The following is a 17,892-nucleotide window of genomic DNA, read 5'->3' on the forward strand; positions in this document are numbered from 1 at the left end:
TATCAGAATGGGGTGCTTGTACCTCACACTACATGCCAAAGTTCCGGCTCATGCTAAATGGATTTGAACACAATTTGTGCATGCAGATCTCAAGTGGTAGCCTCTTAATAGATGCCAGCCACTCTTTATTGCTGCCCTCTTTTATTTCAGTAACATTTTAATTAATTCACACTGATTGAATAAATGTACATTGAGACTTATTTCCTAATGAGGGCGCATTTAGAGGAAAGGTTCTGTATCATCCTGATATCCTGTGGGTAATTATATTCTAATTATATGGTCAGGGGAAAAGAGACTATAACTCAGTACTGATATTGTTCGCTGGGCCCAATTAATTACAAGCACATAATGAAAGTTCATGATAAGGTTGACTGGCAGTCAGTGTAAATTTTGATCCAATTGAATTGTTCCTAAAGTGAATACAGCACTGGACTTTAACCTGGTTAGAGAATGCTTTGGCATGAGATCAGTGGGTATTCCGATGGACAAAAGATCAGAATGAATTCTATCACAAGCTCTGTGTTTAATGTTTTCTTTTTTTTTCTTTTTCAAAGTATGGTGAAAGGAAAACTAAGCTCTGGCTGTAAATATCATCATCAATATTATCATCAATACTCTCTCATTACCTGTGCTGATTCTGGAGTACACCACTCCCATGATAACAGAATTCTAGAATTGGCTCATGTTTTATAAAGAGGAGCAACAAGCATAAAGGGCAGCATTATAAATGTATTATGGATATGAAATGTATAGGCATCAATCTGGTCCATTAGCTCTTGGAAAGTGGATACTCTTCTCTCTCTTGTTCAAGCATCTTCCTTTCTCTCCCGTTATACTCAAGTGATATGATACAGGTGTAGATGCTTTCCTCAAACATATGTCTTAAATGCTTATTAATGGGAGAAATAGTGAAATAATCACAACAAAACATATGTGTCTGTTCACATTGTGTGTCCCTTTTATCTCAAATTTTCATTAGCATATTTAAATATACATGATGAGAAGATAGTAAAATAAAAGACATTGAGATCAAATAAAAGGAAACTCAATAAAAGTAAATATGTAAAACTTCTATTCGATATTTTTTAAAATCAAGATAGTATCATTTCTCCATTTCCTTTCCTCCCTTCAAACCCTCTTAATATCCCCTTTGCCCTCCTAAAATTCATGGCCTATATTTCTTTAATTCTTATTGTGTGCATATATGTACATGGATATCCAGATACGTTCCTAAATACAACCTGCTCAGTTCATATAACATTACTTATTTCCTGCTCATTTCATATACTATTGCTTTTAAATTTGCTTTCAGAGAATATTTTTAAGGTCTCCACCTGCCAGGAGATTGCCAAGCCTGGTAGGCTGCTGGAATGGTTAGCACTAGAGATTTGCCTGTCTCTACTTCTCTGGAGCTCAGATTAAAATCACATATCATCCTGCCAGCCATTTGATTTGGGTTCCGGGGCTGGAGTGTGGGTTCATAATTTGCATTTACCAAATATTATACTAACTGATCTCCCCAGCATAAGTAAAATAATTTGCCATTAACTTTCTGTAAATACAAGCTTGTAAATTTAACTTTGGTCAAATTTAAATTAGAAGTGATTAGGCAAGAGACTGAGTGGAGAAGAACTTGGAGGTCTGGAAGAAGGAAGAGGAGGAGGAGGAGGAGGAGGAGGAGGAGGAGGAGGAGGAGGAGGAGGAGAGGTAGCCATAATAAGAATTTAATGTATGAGAAATTTTTTCAAAAGAATCATCTACTATATATGGCTTCTCAATTTTTTTTATTTTTGATATTTGGATTTATTTACATAAAACAATATTTATCAAAAAATATAATCGATAGTCCTTTGAGCTGACACAAAACACTGAGCTACACTTTACTAAAGGGTAGCAGTAATGGTAGAACCACATTGTATAAAATTCTGTATTATTGCTTGTGTGTCTGCACATGTGACCGTCCATACCATATAAAGCTGGTATAATGAAATTGGAATATGAAAAGACAGATCTTGAAAAGCAAAATGTATTTAGTTTCTATATCTTAGGTATGCTAAAATATTTATTCTTATGTATGAGAAAAAAGAAACATCAACCCTCTAACTTAGACTATATGTACCTTTATAAGCATTTTCCCTTATTCTGATTTTCTCTCTCCTTTTAATGTTTATTTTTCTTTTATTGTAAATACTCTTTAGCTTTTATCTTTTAATACCAGAGATATATCCTTTATATATAGAAGAGAGGGAGCAGTTTAAATAATTTTATTGGTGTACTTTCAGAATACTTCTGCAGTAAAAGGTCTCTCGAATTAATCTGTATTGACCTTTAACAGTCCTTTGCTTTATTTTTTTCTGCATATTATAAATTCTTCATTAACATTTAAAGATAAAATGGAAAGTTATTTATAAAAGTAATGCAGTCTCTGTCTGTCTGTCTCTTTGTCTCTCTGTGACTCTGTCTCTGCCTCTCTCTCATACATGAGTGTTTTAATGAGTGTGTTGTATTTAGAATCAAACCTAGACTTCTGTATATTAGGAAATTTCATGACCACGTATCTATATCTACAGCTGCCAACAACAACAACAACAACATTTTTTTTCTGTTATTTGAATAATGAGAGCATTGGGTAGCAAACACGTTTCTATGTCTTACTCTTATTTTGGGTACTAACTGGGTGCTTATTTAATTAATAAAGTGCTAAAAATCCTAATCATAAAAAATGAGTTAGTTTGGTTCAATGGAAGAGTTAGATAAGATTTTAAGGTAAAAGCAATATCCTAAAGATACTAACTTTCATATGTAACTGTAAGGCTGAATTTTGTTAATTTCACATTAGTCTTAAAATAACAGATGACTCTCATAATGTGAGTACTCTGTGCCATATAATATTTTAACTAACTAAAACTTCCAATAATCTCCACCAAAGATTTTTCTTCATCTTGTGGCAATCTGGAGTAAATTGTTAATTTATAATGATTAAATATTAGAAAATACAAAGGCAAAAAATATCCTAATGCGTACTTAAGAGTAATAGGATTTTAAAATTTCTTCGATATTAAATTGAACTTAGTAAGTGCCCTGAAGGCAAATGCATCTTTTAAACTAATTATGTGTTCTGTGTATTCCATTTAATATTAAAAAGATACTGATTAAATAAAATCAATCACATTCTTTTGTAGTCACATCTCTCATTGATTAAATAAAAATATACATGTCTGGTATTAATTCTAATTAAAAATGTATTACACTGAGAATTATATACTCAAGATAATTTTCAAAACTAAAACATTTATTCATTTCATCCTCAATATTTAAAAATATGTACAGAAGAGTGGAAAAGCAGTAAAAATGATATCTGAATTTATATCCTAAGATCGAACAATTGCCTTTTTCTTCATAAAGCTGTAATGTAACTCAAGAAGATGCAACCTGCAGGCAGGTTAATTTAATAGCCACCCTTCACCTACAGGTGCTGATTGTAGGAAGCTCACAGATGGAGCATCTCCATCATTTTCATATCCAGAGGCAGGGCACTATCTGGAAAAGTTCTCAGGGGTGGTACCATTATTAGGTGGACCTTCAGTTCACTTGCTTCTCTTTCTCATCTTTAGTTACTATTTTTCAACCCTCTCCCTTACCTTTTTCATCTCCAAGCCTACCTGGTCTATGTTCATGTCAGTGGCTTGCTAATACCTCTCCTGATAAAAGGAAGAAGAGCCCCTACATTAGTATTCATAAATCACTAATTCAAGACAAGTGGTAAGAAAGTGACAGATTTTCAGGTCATTCTACAGTAATTGTTATCACTTGCTTTTATACTGGAACTATTGTTTTTTTTTTTGTTGTTGTTTTTTTTTTTTGTTTTTTTTTTTTTTTTTTGTTTGTTTGGTTTGCCAATGTAGTATAAAACTTCGGCTTCTGACATCAGATCTTAGACATTTTTCTCACATTTTTCTATTATCCTATAGTCCAGGTGGGTTCTTACATTGCGATTCTCGTGAGGTTAATAGAACACTAGCATTACATCAGCACAATGGAAAAACTACAGTATCTGCTTGTCTCTACCTCATCTAATTGTTCACAATAACTAGTTCCTTGGGTACCATTCATTATGACCCTGACATCCAGCTCTCTCTGCTTTTCCTTTCCATCAATTTACTAAGATATATTTTTCCATTTTGGGGAATAGGACTCTAAGTCACCATGAAACCAATGTCATTATTTCTGTCTCATCTATATACGCACAGGCATTTTCTCCAAATATCCACTGCTTTTTCTAGAATGAAGTATACATTTTAATTTTAATTTAATTAAGGAAATATTCTACTACATTTAAAAAATATGTAGTGGAAAATACCACATTTTTTTATTAATTAGGTATTTTCTTCATTTATATTTCCAATGCTATCCCAAAAGTCTGCCATACCCTCCCCCCAACTCCCCTACCCACCCACTCCCACTTCTTGGTCCTGGCGATCCCCTGTACTGAGGCATATAAAGTTTGCAAGACCAATGGGCCTCTCTCTTATTTGCTTATTTATCTCTTAGGGAAACAGGTTCCTAGTTATAGTTGTACATTATATTCACTGATGGTACGGAACCATTTATAGATACTCCATTTCTATATTGAGTGTTCCATAGTTGCTTCCTCATAGGAGAACTATTCTCCTAAAGGAGAATGTGTTTTTCTAACTTGGAAACGTTCTAAGATTCTTGCTGTCCATGGTGTTTTGGTTGCTCAAGAGTTTCAAGTGTTCCCTAGTTCTTGACATAAGACGAGAAAAAGATCAATAGGAATAAAATCAATATAGTGGTGACAGATAGTTTTGAACAAACTATGTTAGAAATGAGCACAATTTATCCATCTTTCATTGGTTTACCTGTTCCATACACTGAGTAGATAAGAAGCTAGGATTATTATTAAAATCAAGAAGTTTTCAGTAAAAACTCTGTCCAGCCTCTTGTCATTCTATAATAATACCAATTACTTCTATGGATTTCTTTTGTCAATGGAATACTTGAACAAAGTTCCTTTTTACAATTTAATACATCTTTGATTTCAAACCCAGACAGTAGTATTTAATAGTCATATTAAGGAAGGGTCTTCTAAAATGAGTTGTAGTTCAAGAAATCTTGATTTCTTCTAGAACTATTCTACATACATTTAAAGCTACATCAGATTCCTATGGCTGTCCACTATGCTTCTTAGCTTTTAGGGTATTATAGATATAGATATACATTTATTAGTTATCGATTTCTTTATCTATCTATCTATCTATCTATCTATCTATCTATCTATCTATCTATCTATCTGTCATTTCCCTCGTCATCTCTATAAGTCCTACTGGTTAAGACAGTAAAACAGATTTGTGTGTGTGTGTGTGTTATTTGTAATACCCTGTATCTTCCTTCACCTGGCTTAGATATTTTATAAAAGATAAAATACAATTGTATACAAATACATAAGAAATTCAAGTTTCAAACCAAACATTTTATTCACAGTAGGAAATTTTATCCACATAATCAACAATCCTTATAAATTTGAATTTCATATACTAAGTTCCAGAGAAGCCAGGATTGCATGCTTTTCAAATATATTAATCTTTTTTTTTTTGCTTTGTACACACTGACACATGGTGTGTGCATACACACACACACACACACACACACACACACACACACACACACATTCCTCAGATGAATCACACAGTCATAGCAGTTGTAGATAATGGAAAATATACTGTCTTGAATGCTAACATTTTTCTGTTTAGATTGGTCCTTTAAGGCTACTCTTATATTTGATGTGCCAGGGTGTTGAATATACTCAATGGGGGGCCTCCATCCTCTCAGAAGAGCAGGGAATATGGGGGAGGGATGAAAGGTTTTGGGAAGTGGCGACCAAGAGGGGAGGCAGTTTGTAGGATATAAAGTGAATAAAAAATAACTGAAGAAAAACCTACTCCCAAATAAAACAGTCCTACATATTTCATTTTGCATCAATTGTGTAGATTTACTAATAGTAATGGGGTACTAGTACCTTACTTGTTTTCAGATTATGGACATAAAGCTGTGGACTTTTCCAGCCAGGCTCACACAAGAAATTCTCAATACTTCTCCTGCCTCTGAAAGGCATAGTCTATAGGAAGAGTTGAGAGCATTCGGGAAAATGGAGTACTGGGATGAGCAATATAGTTAGGGAGATTGCTGTGTGAACAGCAATGCCAGCCATGAACAAGTTCTCTCACAAACAAAGCCAACTTTGGAGGTTTCTTGTCTCATAACATTGTATTGGAACTCTTCTTCTTCTTCTTCTTCTTCTTCTTCTTCTTCTTCTTCTTCTTCTTCTTCTTCTTCTTCTTCTTCTTCTTCTTCTTCTTCTTCTTCTTCTTCTTCTTTCTTCTTCCTCTTCTTCCTCTCCTCCTCCTCCTCTTCCTCCTCCTTTTCTCTTCCTCCTCCTCCTCTTCTGTCTCCTCCTCCTCTTCCTCTTCTTCTTCTTTTTTTTCTTCTTCTTGACTTTTTGTTTTATTCTATTTTTACAACCTACAGGTTCTTTGTGTATATATTCTGGCTTCTGGTTTTATGCTTTTATGGGATTCCTGAGTGTGGAAATGAGTGGGTCACCTGGGTCTGTATCTGTTCCTTATGTTTTTTCATAGGCTCTTTTCCTTCTGTTTGTTTGATATATACTGTTCTGATGTGTTTATTTTTGTTTTGTTTTGTTTTATTATTATTTCTCAAAAACCTGTTAGCTCCTAAGGAGAAAAAGAAAGAAGATATATCTGGATAGGAGGGGTGGAAGGGAGACACTGGGAAGAGTTGAGAAGTGAAAACTGTAATAAGGATATATTATATGAAAAATACTTCAATGAAAAGATTCTCAATGATCAATCTACTGACTACATAAAGATGAATAAAATTATCATTGTAAAACAAAGTATAATGTACAAAGGAAATGGAAATTTGTGTTCTTGATGGGTCTTTGTAGGCTGCTTAGCTGAAGTCATGATTTGGTAAGTTGTTTCACAATGTTGCATATTCTGCTTTGAACATCCCTTGTTTGTTAGAAAGAGGCCCTTTTACTAAATCCAAGGAAACAAAAAGTATATGAAAAGTCTATAGTTCCAATTCATGTATCACGCAGATACATGGTGATACGGTAACAGGCACTGGTGTTTTATTCTTAGCTTTGTTTTTTTCTGCTTTTTTAATAAACTTCTCTTTTTCAGCAGACTATGCCCAGTGCTGGAGCCTCAGTTCCTGAGGTATGTATGAAATATGTTGCAACTATTAAAAGTGAAAGTCATGGTCACCTTAGATTGATGTAAGAGGTACTTAAATGATTCCAAATCTTACATGAGATTAATGTTTAAAATCTATACAATAATCTTAATTGTATTGTCAACATTGAGATATTGAAAGTAAACTTCTTTGTATTTTCACTTCTTTGTAAATGATGGAATAGTTTTGAAGAATGTATCACTTATAATTGTGGAAAAATTAAGAATAGCTGAAATTATGTTTCATAAAATGTATAGAGAAAAATCAATATTTTGGAAAGTATGGCTGCTATGCATTTTATTCTCAGTAACAATGTATATGAAATTCTCAATAACAATGGTAAAAAGCATGGCAAAGATCCAAATCACTTCAATTTTATAAGACTATCAGCATGTAGTATTTGATAATAGTGTGCTGAGAAACTTTGGCTCACCAGAGTGACATAACTATCATGAAATATATGGCATCATATGCAACTTCACCAGAATCATATCTAATCCAAGTAAATGCCTTTTGTTTACAAATAATAAACTTTTTGTTGACACAGCATTTGGTAATTTATAAAATAAAGATCTACCATTTTATTTTTAGATTTTTCCCCCATATTTTGTATTTATTCCAATCCATATTTTATTCCCCCATTCCCTGATCCACCCTCAGACTGTTCCATATCCCATATCTCCTCTCACTATCCTGTCTCTGTGGATGTCCCCATCCCCCACCCCACCTGATCTCTAAATTCCCCGGGGCCTCCAGCCTCTTGAGGGTTAGGTGCATCATCAGAATGAACACAGATCCAAAAGTCCTCTACTGTATTGTGCTGGGGTCCTCATATTAAGTGGAGGCAGTCATGGGTCTCTACTCTGATCCATCTTCATCCCTGCATATTTTGTAGGCAGGACAATTTTTGGTTTAAAACTTTTGTGAGTTGGTTGCTGTCCCTATCATTCCAGTGGATATCCTGCCTTGCTACAGGAGGTGACCACATCAGTTTCTGTATCTCCCACTAGTTGCAATTCTCAGAGAATTCTCTGTTTATCTCTTTATCCCATGTTATAATTAGGTTTTTCGCTTGTTGATCTGTAATTTCTTGTGCTCTTTATATATTCATGATACTACCTCTGTTGGATGTATGGTTGGTGAAAATCTTTTCTGATTCTGTAGGCTTCTGTTTTGTCCTTTTGATGGTATCTTTTGCCTTGAAAAAGCTTTTCAGTTTCATGAAATGTCATTTATTATTTATTAATCATAGTTACTGAGGTAATAGGTTTTTGTTTTTTTGTTTTTTTGTTTTTTGATAGTTAAGTTGTCTTCTATATGAATGATTTTAAGGTTACTTCCCACTTTCTCTTCTATTAGATCTAGTCTTGTTTCTTGTTGGGGTTTGGATTTAAGCTTTCTGCATAATAGATATGGGTCTACTTGCATTCTTTTACCTGCAAACAGTCAATTGAACCAGGACCATTTCTTAAAGTTACTTTCATTATTTTATTGTATGGTCTTAGTTCCTTTGTAAAATATTAAGTGTTCATATGTGTGTGAGTTTATTGCTGTTTTCTTTTATTCTATTCCATTGATCAATCAGTCTGTTCCTATACTAATACTACAAGGGTTTTTACCACTATTACTCTGGAGTAAAACTTGAAGTCAGGGATGATGATACCCTCAGAAGTTCTTTTATTGAACAAGATTGTTTTACCTAACCTGGGTTTTTTGTTTATTCCATATGAAGTGGAAAATTGCTCTTTCAATGTCTGTAAAAAATTGTGTTGGAATTTTAATGGGAATTGCATTGAATCTGTAGATGTTCATTTTCACTATGTTAATTCTACTGATCTAAGAGCTTGGGAGATGTTTACATCTTTTGATATCTTCCTCAATCTCTTTTTTTCAGAGGAATGTCAATTCCTGTAATATAAGTCTTTTATTTGCTTGGTTAGAGATCCAGAAAGATATACAATAATATTTGTGGTGACTATAAAGGATGCTGTTTCCACAATTTCTTTCTTAGCCCATATATTGTTTGTGTAAAGGAAGGCAATGATTTTTGTAAGTTGATTTTCTATCTAGCTACTTTGCTGAAGGTATTTATCAGATGTAGGAGTTCTCTGGTAGAATTTTTCGGGTACTAATGTATACTAAAATATCATCTTTGAATAGTGATACTTTGAATTCTCCCTTTCAATATTTGTTCATTTATCTCCTCTAGTTGTTCTAACTAGAATTTCAAATACTATGGTGAATATATTTGTAGAGAATGGGAGCCCTTGTCTTGTCCCTGAGATTGCTTTAAATTTCTCCCCAATAAATTTAATGTTGGGTGGTTGTATATTGCTTTTATTATATTTAAGTATGTACCTGGTATCCTTGATCTCTCCAAAACTTATAATATGAAGTGGTGTTGGATTTTGTAAAAGAATTTTTCAGTATATAATGGGATGATTATGTTATTCTATTTTTCTTTCAGTTTGTTTCAAGAGTGGATTAGGTTGATAGATTTTCATATATTGAGCCACTCTCGCATCCTTGGAAAAAAGATTACTTGTTCATGTGGGTTGACTTTCTTTTATGTGTTCTTGGCTCAGATTCTGAGTATTTTGTTGAGGATTTTTGCTTCAATGTTTATAAGGGAAATTGGTCTGAAGTTCTCTTTCTTTGAGAAAGAGACTGTGATTTAGGTATCGACATAACTGTAGCCTCATAGAATGAGCTTGATAGACTTGCTTCTATTTCTATATTGTGTGGTAGTTTGAGGAGTATTGGTATTAGGTATTTTTTTGAAAGGCTGGTAGAATTCTATGTTAAAACCTTCTGGGCTTAGGAATTTTTGTTTTGGGTTTTTGTTTTGTTTGTTTGTTTGGTTAGTTTTTGTTTTGGTTTTGGTTGGGAGACATTTAATGGCTGCTTCTATCTCAGAACAGCAGTTATCCCAAGTTAGAAGGACATAGTAAGCAATAAAAGTAAGAAAGTTATTCACATCACACTTCACTGCAGTGTTCAGCCTCAGCAACAGATATGCAGTGAGCTTAGTGAAGTCATGTCATAAAGGCTTCACTCAGTTTTTCAAGGTCCAACTATTATTGAATGGCTATTTTATACCGGTATCAGTGAGTCCATTCTCTATGTTTATCCTGGCATAAATCTCCCCATGTTTAAGGTGAAATAAATAGTGATTTTCAATGGGAAATAACTTGTAGCATAATAAGCAACTAGGCATAGATGTGGCTCTAGACCCATACATAAGCTTTTGTCCAGAGTTACTTTTATTTAAATAATTTTTATGTTAGTGAGAAATGGAGGCTGGGAAGACATTTAGGGATTTAACAACATTTGCTCATTTTGCAGAGGGCTCAGGTTTCATTTCCCTTGTCCACATGGCAGCTCACAACTGTTTGTATCAGTAGTTCTAGGGCATCTTAACACTCTTTCCTGACATCCTGCCCTGACCTCCATAGGTGTACAAACAGAACATGTCATATGTGCAGGCAAATCACTCATACATTTAGAAATAAATAATTAAATCTAAAAGAAAGTTCTTAAATCAAGAAATAGATATCATTAGACTCTATGTCATTCATTTTATTTGCGCTTAGCATTTACACATAAACTTAACTAAGAATTCTGGTCATCAACTAAGTTTTAATATAGCTTCTAGTATTCCCAATAGATTTAGAAGATTTGGCTTTTTGGAGGTAAATTTGGCCAGTAAAATACTCAAATTACAGAGAAGGTCTCTAACAACAGCAAGTACAGCTATGTAACTGTTACTATATTTTTATCTTGGAACTATTAAATTTGATAGCCCTAACATATTAAATGGACTCTTTAAATACCACAAATAAGAATATGACATGGTGGATTAATTTCTCAGCATTTATGGGTGATTTCAGTGACCTAGCTCTGGTCTTAGAAAGGGTGGTAATACCACACATACCACTAGTGTAGTGGCTGAGAAGGCAAGTTCTGGGATCCAAGTGATGGCTGCAGTTAATGGCAGAGCACTTTTTCTTGTGGCTTTGTATGAAGCCAAGTTCTCTGTGGTTGTGGGTTTCTCATGCTGAGATTGTACAGAGAAGAGAAACTCCTTTGCTGGAGGTAATCATCGCTCCCTGCTTGTAGTTGTCAAATAATCGATAGCAGCAGGCTTAAGCATTGTCATGAAACATCTCTTTTGAGAGAGCAGTTTTCACCAATGTACAAACACTCCACCTCATAGAATCAGCATGGTACAGAAAAAGCTTGTTTGTAGAGCAAGTATTTAAAGTTAGGTGTTTTTCTTTTCTTTTTTTTTTCATTTATTCTGTCTTTCTGTTTTCTGTGAATGGTGCATGCCTTTTCTGTTCTGTTTATTATGATGATTATTCTCCTGGAATTCAAATACAATGCATTCTCCTGTTAAGATCTGTTCCATGACTCGTGAAGCCTGAGGGGAAAAAAAAAAAAAACAACAACAACAAAAAAACCCATTGGATTTTGTGTTTAAAATGTCTGCATAGCAAACACAAGTGGTTGGTATTTGAAAATGCTCAAATATCAATAACTGCATTTCTTCTTTATTTTGTGGATATATGTTCTATATTCTCGTGGTCTTTTAAAGTAGTTCTTTTCAACGTTTGAACAATTTCTCTTGACTAAAGGAATAATTTTCCAGTCATTTTTATCTAGGATAATTTATCTGGCAGAAGGATATTTGTCTAAAATTGTGGTTTAGAGCTCCAAATGCTGAAACACGAAACTGCAGCTTAAAAGGAACACCCAGCTCACTATTGTTCTCAAAAGATTTTTCTGTGTGAAGTTGGGGAAACAAAGATGGGAAGCTCTCCATGAAAATAGTTTTAACATTAGCAATTTGCTTTTTAATACCATAATGGCAAGATTAATGCACTCTTCAACTGGCAGTGAAGCTCTCCGGCCAGCCTTTTATAAGGATGTAAATGTTACCCCTCCTTGGTCCTCTTAGGACAGAAAGTAATAATTATGGGTTATCTAAGTGGATATCAGAAACTGTATCTAACTACTCTATTTGTTAACTTATACTTTGTACATTAAGTACCATAAATATCTTAGAGAACTTCTAGACAGGCTGGAAACAGATATGAAACAAATAAGTATAATAATAAGCACACACTAGGGGCAGGGGAAGTAGATTATTAGTTTCTTCTGACTTTTTACTGAGACTCCTGATTATTTCTCCAAACTCGGTCAACTAACTCATTTTCCCAAAGGAAGAAATACCCTTGTTTTCTTGACATATGTGTTTTTCAGTGAAAGTTTACTATTTTAGTATTAGGCAAATTACATACAATAAACAATATGTACCTTTTTTTTTTCATAGTCCAGCCTATGAGAGGCAAATGTTCTAACCTGGTGTCATCACCTTCCTCTCTACTGAAGATTTTAGAAATTGCTCTACAGATTTTGTTTTTGTTTTTGTTTGTTGTTGTTGTTGTCATTTTAGATGTTAAAAATAAAATCTCATCAGCTTAAAATTCAATTCTGAGTTTTAAGTGATTTTTTTTAATGTTTTGTAACTTTCTCCTCTGTAGTATTTATTTAGTGCCCTCCACAGACTTTCCAGAGAATGACCCTTTATTCAATGTACTTGGTGATATCTAGATAGTCTTAGCAAAATGGCCAATGCTAATAATAACTAAATAGATGCTTTGGTAGCTCAAGATAAACCAATGTTTCTTCTCATAAATTTTCAGTGTGGTACAAATAAATACTTTGTTGTAAAATTGCAGTTATAAGTAGAGGCATGAGCTCAAAAAGGCATTCTTTATGACACCAACATGGTTTAGATAGAGAAGAAGACCATTTAGTGTATCAATGAGAAGCTCATTGATAATTTGAATAGAAGATGACTAGTGGTGATAATTCTTGATTGATTTGAAAAGCTTAAGCATAAAGAAGAGGAAAGAGGAGCGCAATCATTTTATATATGTTTGCATATATAAAATTCCAAGGAGCGAAATTAAATTTCTCAGTATGTAAGATCTCTAATAGTAGCTTCAAAATTTATTTTAGTTAGAAATTATTTTCATGCTGAATGCATTTATAAATACTAATTATAGTACTAATGAAATCTTTCAAAAGTAATCTTTCTATTTTATTGCTTACATAGCAATAAAGTGTAATAGTCCTTACAGAATTGAACATTGGCTGCTTCTGGATCACTAAACTTTGATTTCATCCATACTGTTTCTTTAATTGATATAATATTTTGGTCATGTTGCCATGAAATAGATTGATATGGATTGACTTGGTTAAAAGCAAAGTTTTTGTATTTCTTTTCATCTTATCTTTCTTTTTTATTGCATATTTTATTTATTTACATTTCAAATGTTATCCCCTTTCCAGATTTCCCCCTCAGAAATACCCTATTCCATTCTTCCTCCTCCTGGTTCTGTGAGGGTGTGCCCCCACCCACCACCCACTCACTCCTGCCTCCCTGCCCTTGCATTCCACTAGACTGGGGCATTGAGCCTTCACAGGACCAAGGAAGGGCCTCTTCTCCCATTGAAGCCCAACAAGGCCATCCTCTGCTATATATGCGGCTCAAGCCATGGGTCCCTCCATATGTACTCCTTCGTTGGTGGTTTAGACCCTGGGAGCTCTGGTTGGTTGATATTGTTCTTTCTATGGGGTTGCAAACCCCTTCAACTCCTTCTGTCCTTTCTCTACCTCCTCCATTGGGTTTTCCGTGATCAGTTCAATGGTTGGCTGCGAATATATATATATGTATATATATATATATATATATATATATATATATATATATATATATATATTAGAACACATTCCAGATTAGCTAATTGGGCCTCAGTTTATAATCTTAGAGATATTTTAAAAGACTTCCTCTAACAACCATTTCTGACTCTTAAATTTAACTCAATTTATGTAATATATATAATATATTTTTTTCTTTATTACAGGAAAGACAGTCCACAGCTAAAAAGGAAAAGAGCAGCTCCCAGCAGCCAAATAAAGCAACAGACAAAAATAAAATGCAAAGAGCTAACTCAGTTACTATGGATGGACAAGGTTTGCAGGTAATGGATTCAAAGTTCAAATTATAATAGCATCCATATTTGTTACTTTCACACTCTGAGAAGCGCATATGTTCAGTTATCAACACATTCTCAAATCGTTTATATTATTTTAGTAGATTTCTTCAGAAAAATCATTATTAATTTATCAAAATGTCAGTCTTATACTTGATTGATAGAATGACATTCTGGATAGATTAGTGATTTATAACTTTATTTAAAATAAAATTGGCAAAAAACTAATGTGAATCTGAAAGTTTAAACGAATATGTAACTTTATTGTTTACACATATGCTATTTGCATCTATTATCTAACTTTATCAAGTTATAATCACATATAGAAACACACAGGTATTCCTGTATATGTTCACTTACATACATGCACAAACTTTGTATGGGTCTAATTCTGAGAAGTTAATTTAATTGTGAATATATACCTTTAGGAAAGAATGCGGTATGTGGGAATAATTTTTTAAAATAACAAAATGAGGTATTCAATGTAATACATCAATAGTTTTACATTTTACATTGAACTCAAAATATCATACATAATTTTAGTTTAGACAAAGAGAAGTGGCTGAAATTTTTTATAAACCTATGAATATCACTTTGACTTTTGACATAAAACATATTCTTTCCACCTACATTATAAAATGTTTTATAAAATAAATATATTTAGCTAATTTGCTGATGCTATAAAAATGAACATTTGTTAAAATAAACATCAGTTTAATGTTAAGAAACATTTGATTACATCATTTCTAATGTTTTCAGTTGTATGGTTCTTTGAATTGTATTTTCTTATTAAAGTATTTAAAATTTCAGTCTTTGCATCAATTATTCAACACATGGATTACTATAGAATACAACTGCATACAGCACTTGGGATTCTAATAAATATTAATTTTAATTATATTTAATTAATTATTTTATCTTCAATAATTATTAACTTATTTGTGACAATATGTATCACATGCTTCATATACAATAATCAGTAGCATAGCTGAGTAAACAGAATATTTCTAATAATTGCTTAATTAGAATTTTGAAAAGTTTACTGAAACAAATAATAATTGCTTATTAATTGATAATAAGGTAATTTTTGTATCTAATTAAATATACTGCAAATAGAAAATATTTCCTGTGTAATTAAACTTAAATTCAAAGAGAAATTTCAAAATATGGAATTATATACATGTATATATATATATGCATTTATACATAAAATTGACTCATGAAAGACTATGTCTCAGTGTTATTTTTGGAGGTCATATCTGTGTATTTAATAATCTCATATATGATTCATATAAAATTTGAAATCTAACTACAATTGTGATAGCAAAAATTTACTGTGTAATCTCATCCATTTTTCCAAGACAATCAACTCTGAAATTTAATATAAAATTATAAACACTGAATGGTTTCCATTGTTAGTAATTGTAGGTTACTGCCTAAAAGCACAATTTGTAAATTTAAGCACATTTGACATGTGATTAGGTGCACCTTCCTTACAACAAATAAGGAAACTTGGAATATTTGCAAATGATTCAGATAACACAAGCATTCTGACACTGTTTTATATATATATTTGGCATAGTTTTTATTGGTGTGATAATTCTCTCAACATGAACTCTGTGTCATTATACATAATATTACCATATTTAAAACTATTGTTTTGATGGTCATAATTTAGATAATAGCCCTTATACCTGACATTCCTCAGGACCAACCCAGAGTCTGACTAAGAAATACCCTGGCTTGAACTATGTGTTTTACTCCTACAATATCTTGTACCTTTTTCAACAAATATAAATATGTATGTAAGGTTAGAATTTGTAAATACTGTGCTCACTCATGACTCCTTGTGTTGTTTGAAGGTTTGAGACAAAAGAACTTATTCACTAGAATAATAATACCTATGCTCTCTATTTCCCAAGCTTTAAATAGTCAAATTTGATGTTTCCCAGTTTAAAGCAAGAACTAAATTTGCTTACAGAGTATCATAAATGTTTTTTAGTCATGTAACAATATGTTTTATTTTTATATTTATTTGAGAAGAAGCTGAAGTATTTGTCCCTTTATGGATAAGGATAGACATGTCAAATTGCACATGATCAACAATAATAACTTCATAACAATGCTGGCACATGAAATTATCAGATAAAAGTATTAGGTGGGAATGAAGATATAAATTCAAACAAAACAGTATTAAATAAGTAGAGGTGTAATTGTCAAGAATTTAGGGTTTACTTGTGTATTATTCTGTACCTAGTTATATTTCATCTGGGAAGTGAGGTCTCACATAGTTTTGATCAGAATGAAAATGGGGAAAAATTCCATTAACAATCATTTGATTCCAAATACAAAATATTTTATGGTTGCTTATCACTTTGAAATAGTAAAATCATTGTTTCTTGAATTAATGTAAAAATATATACCAGGAAATTAATTATCTGTGAGCTTTATAAAATATATGTCTTGGGAAAGCATTGAGTTGCAGCCCAGTTTGCATATAACTCATTGACAGAGAGGTCTACACTGCTATAAGAAGATTAATCATAGTTAGGCACATTCATCTTCTTCCTTTCCTACTAACCAGTATAATGATCAGGATTATTATTTCTAATTAGAGGAAGTAATAGATCATGCATAACCCTAGGATGAATCTCATTAATTAACCCAAGTCCTAGGGGACTTCAAATAGCAGTGGGTTGGCACTCTGTCTTTGTCATTGCTCACACCATAGGTTTACACTTCAAACATAATATCAAATGTAATGGAAATGTCATTTTTTAACTTACGGGAGCTCTAATGATAATAAGGACTATCCTGTGTGTGAACAAATAAGGAAAAAACAATAATCAGATAAACTTAGTATAAGATATTTACCTTCATCCTAACTATTATGTAAATTTTCTTAGTAAAAACATCACCAGATATTGAAAAAATATAGTTTGTATTCAAATCTATGACAAAGTGGACATTATTTCTTAATATCTTAATTCAAACTTCTGTGTTTTTTCACACAATTAATTTATCCTGATGTCTTTCTGACTTTATGTTTTGTAATAATTATGAATGAATTAAAGATAAACACATGCACTATGACAACTGTTTAGTACGTATGCAAGTCAGTTCATTTCTTTAGTCAGTGTGTATAATGGCCTAATCTCATTGACTCCTTTTAAATCAGTTCTTTATAGTTATTCTAACCCCTGTTTATATGCTGAGATAATGGTTTACAGTTTTAAAAGCTACAACCTTTCAGCTGGGTGGTGGTGGCACATGTCTTTAATCTCTGCACTTGGGATGCAGAGACAGACAGAAGTCCGAGTTTGACAACAGCCTAGACTACCGAGTGAGTTTCAGGAGAATCAGTACTGCACACACACACACACACACACACACACACACACATACATACACACACACACATACACACACACACACACACAAAGCAAATGAAATAAAACAACAACGACAACATCAACAACAAAAAAACCCAGCAAACCAACAACAACTACTTAAAACAACCCACTACAACTTTTCGACTGAGTTTACC

At 32.8% G+C, this 17,892-nt stretch overlaps 1 protein-coding gene across 8 annotated transcripts in view; it reads left to right on the forward strand.

The window, feature by feature from the left end:
* The window catches only part of Dgkb (diacylglycerol kinase, beta), a 754,071-nt gene that overhangs the window by 279,342 nt on the left and 456,837 nt on the right, over positions 1-17,892 (forward strand). For 4 of the 8 annotated variants that reach the window (XM_006515068.3, XM_006515071.3, XM_006515067.2 and 1 more), the window contains 2 exons: positions 7,230-7,265; positions 14,217-14,333. In XM_006515068.3, the coding sequence (XP_006515131.1) occupies positions 7,230-7,265; positions 14,217-14,333 (153 nt within the window). The remainder of the gene's footprint in view (positions 1-7,229; positions 7,266-14,216; positions 14,334-17,892) is intronic. The other 4 variants (XM_017315019.2, NM_001361688.1, NM_001361686.1 and 1 more) reach the window with 1 other exon arrangement.

Source organism: Mus musculus, chromosome 12 (genome assembly GCF_000001635.26).
Source record: "Mus musculus strain C57BL/6J chromosome 12, GRCm38.p6 C57BL/6J".
NCBI lineage: Eukaryota > Metazoa > Chordata > Mammalia > Rodentia > Muridae > Mus > Mus musculus.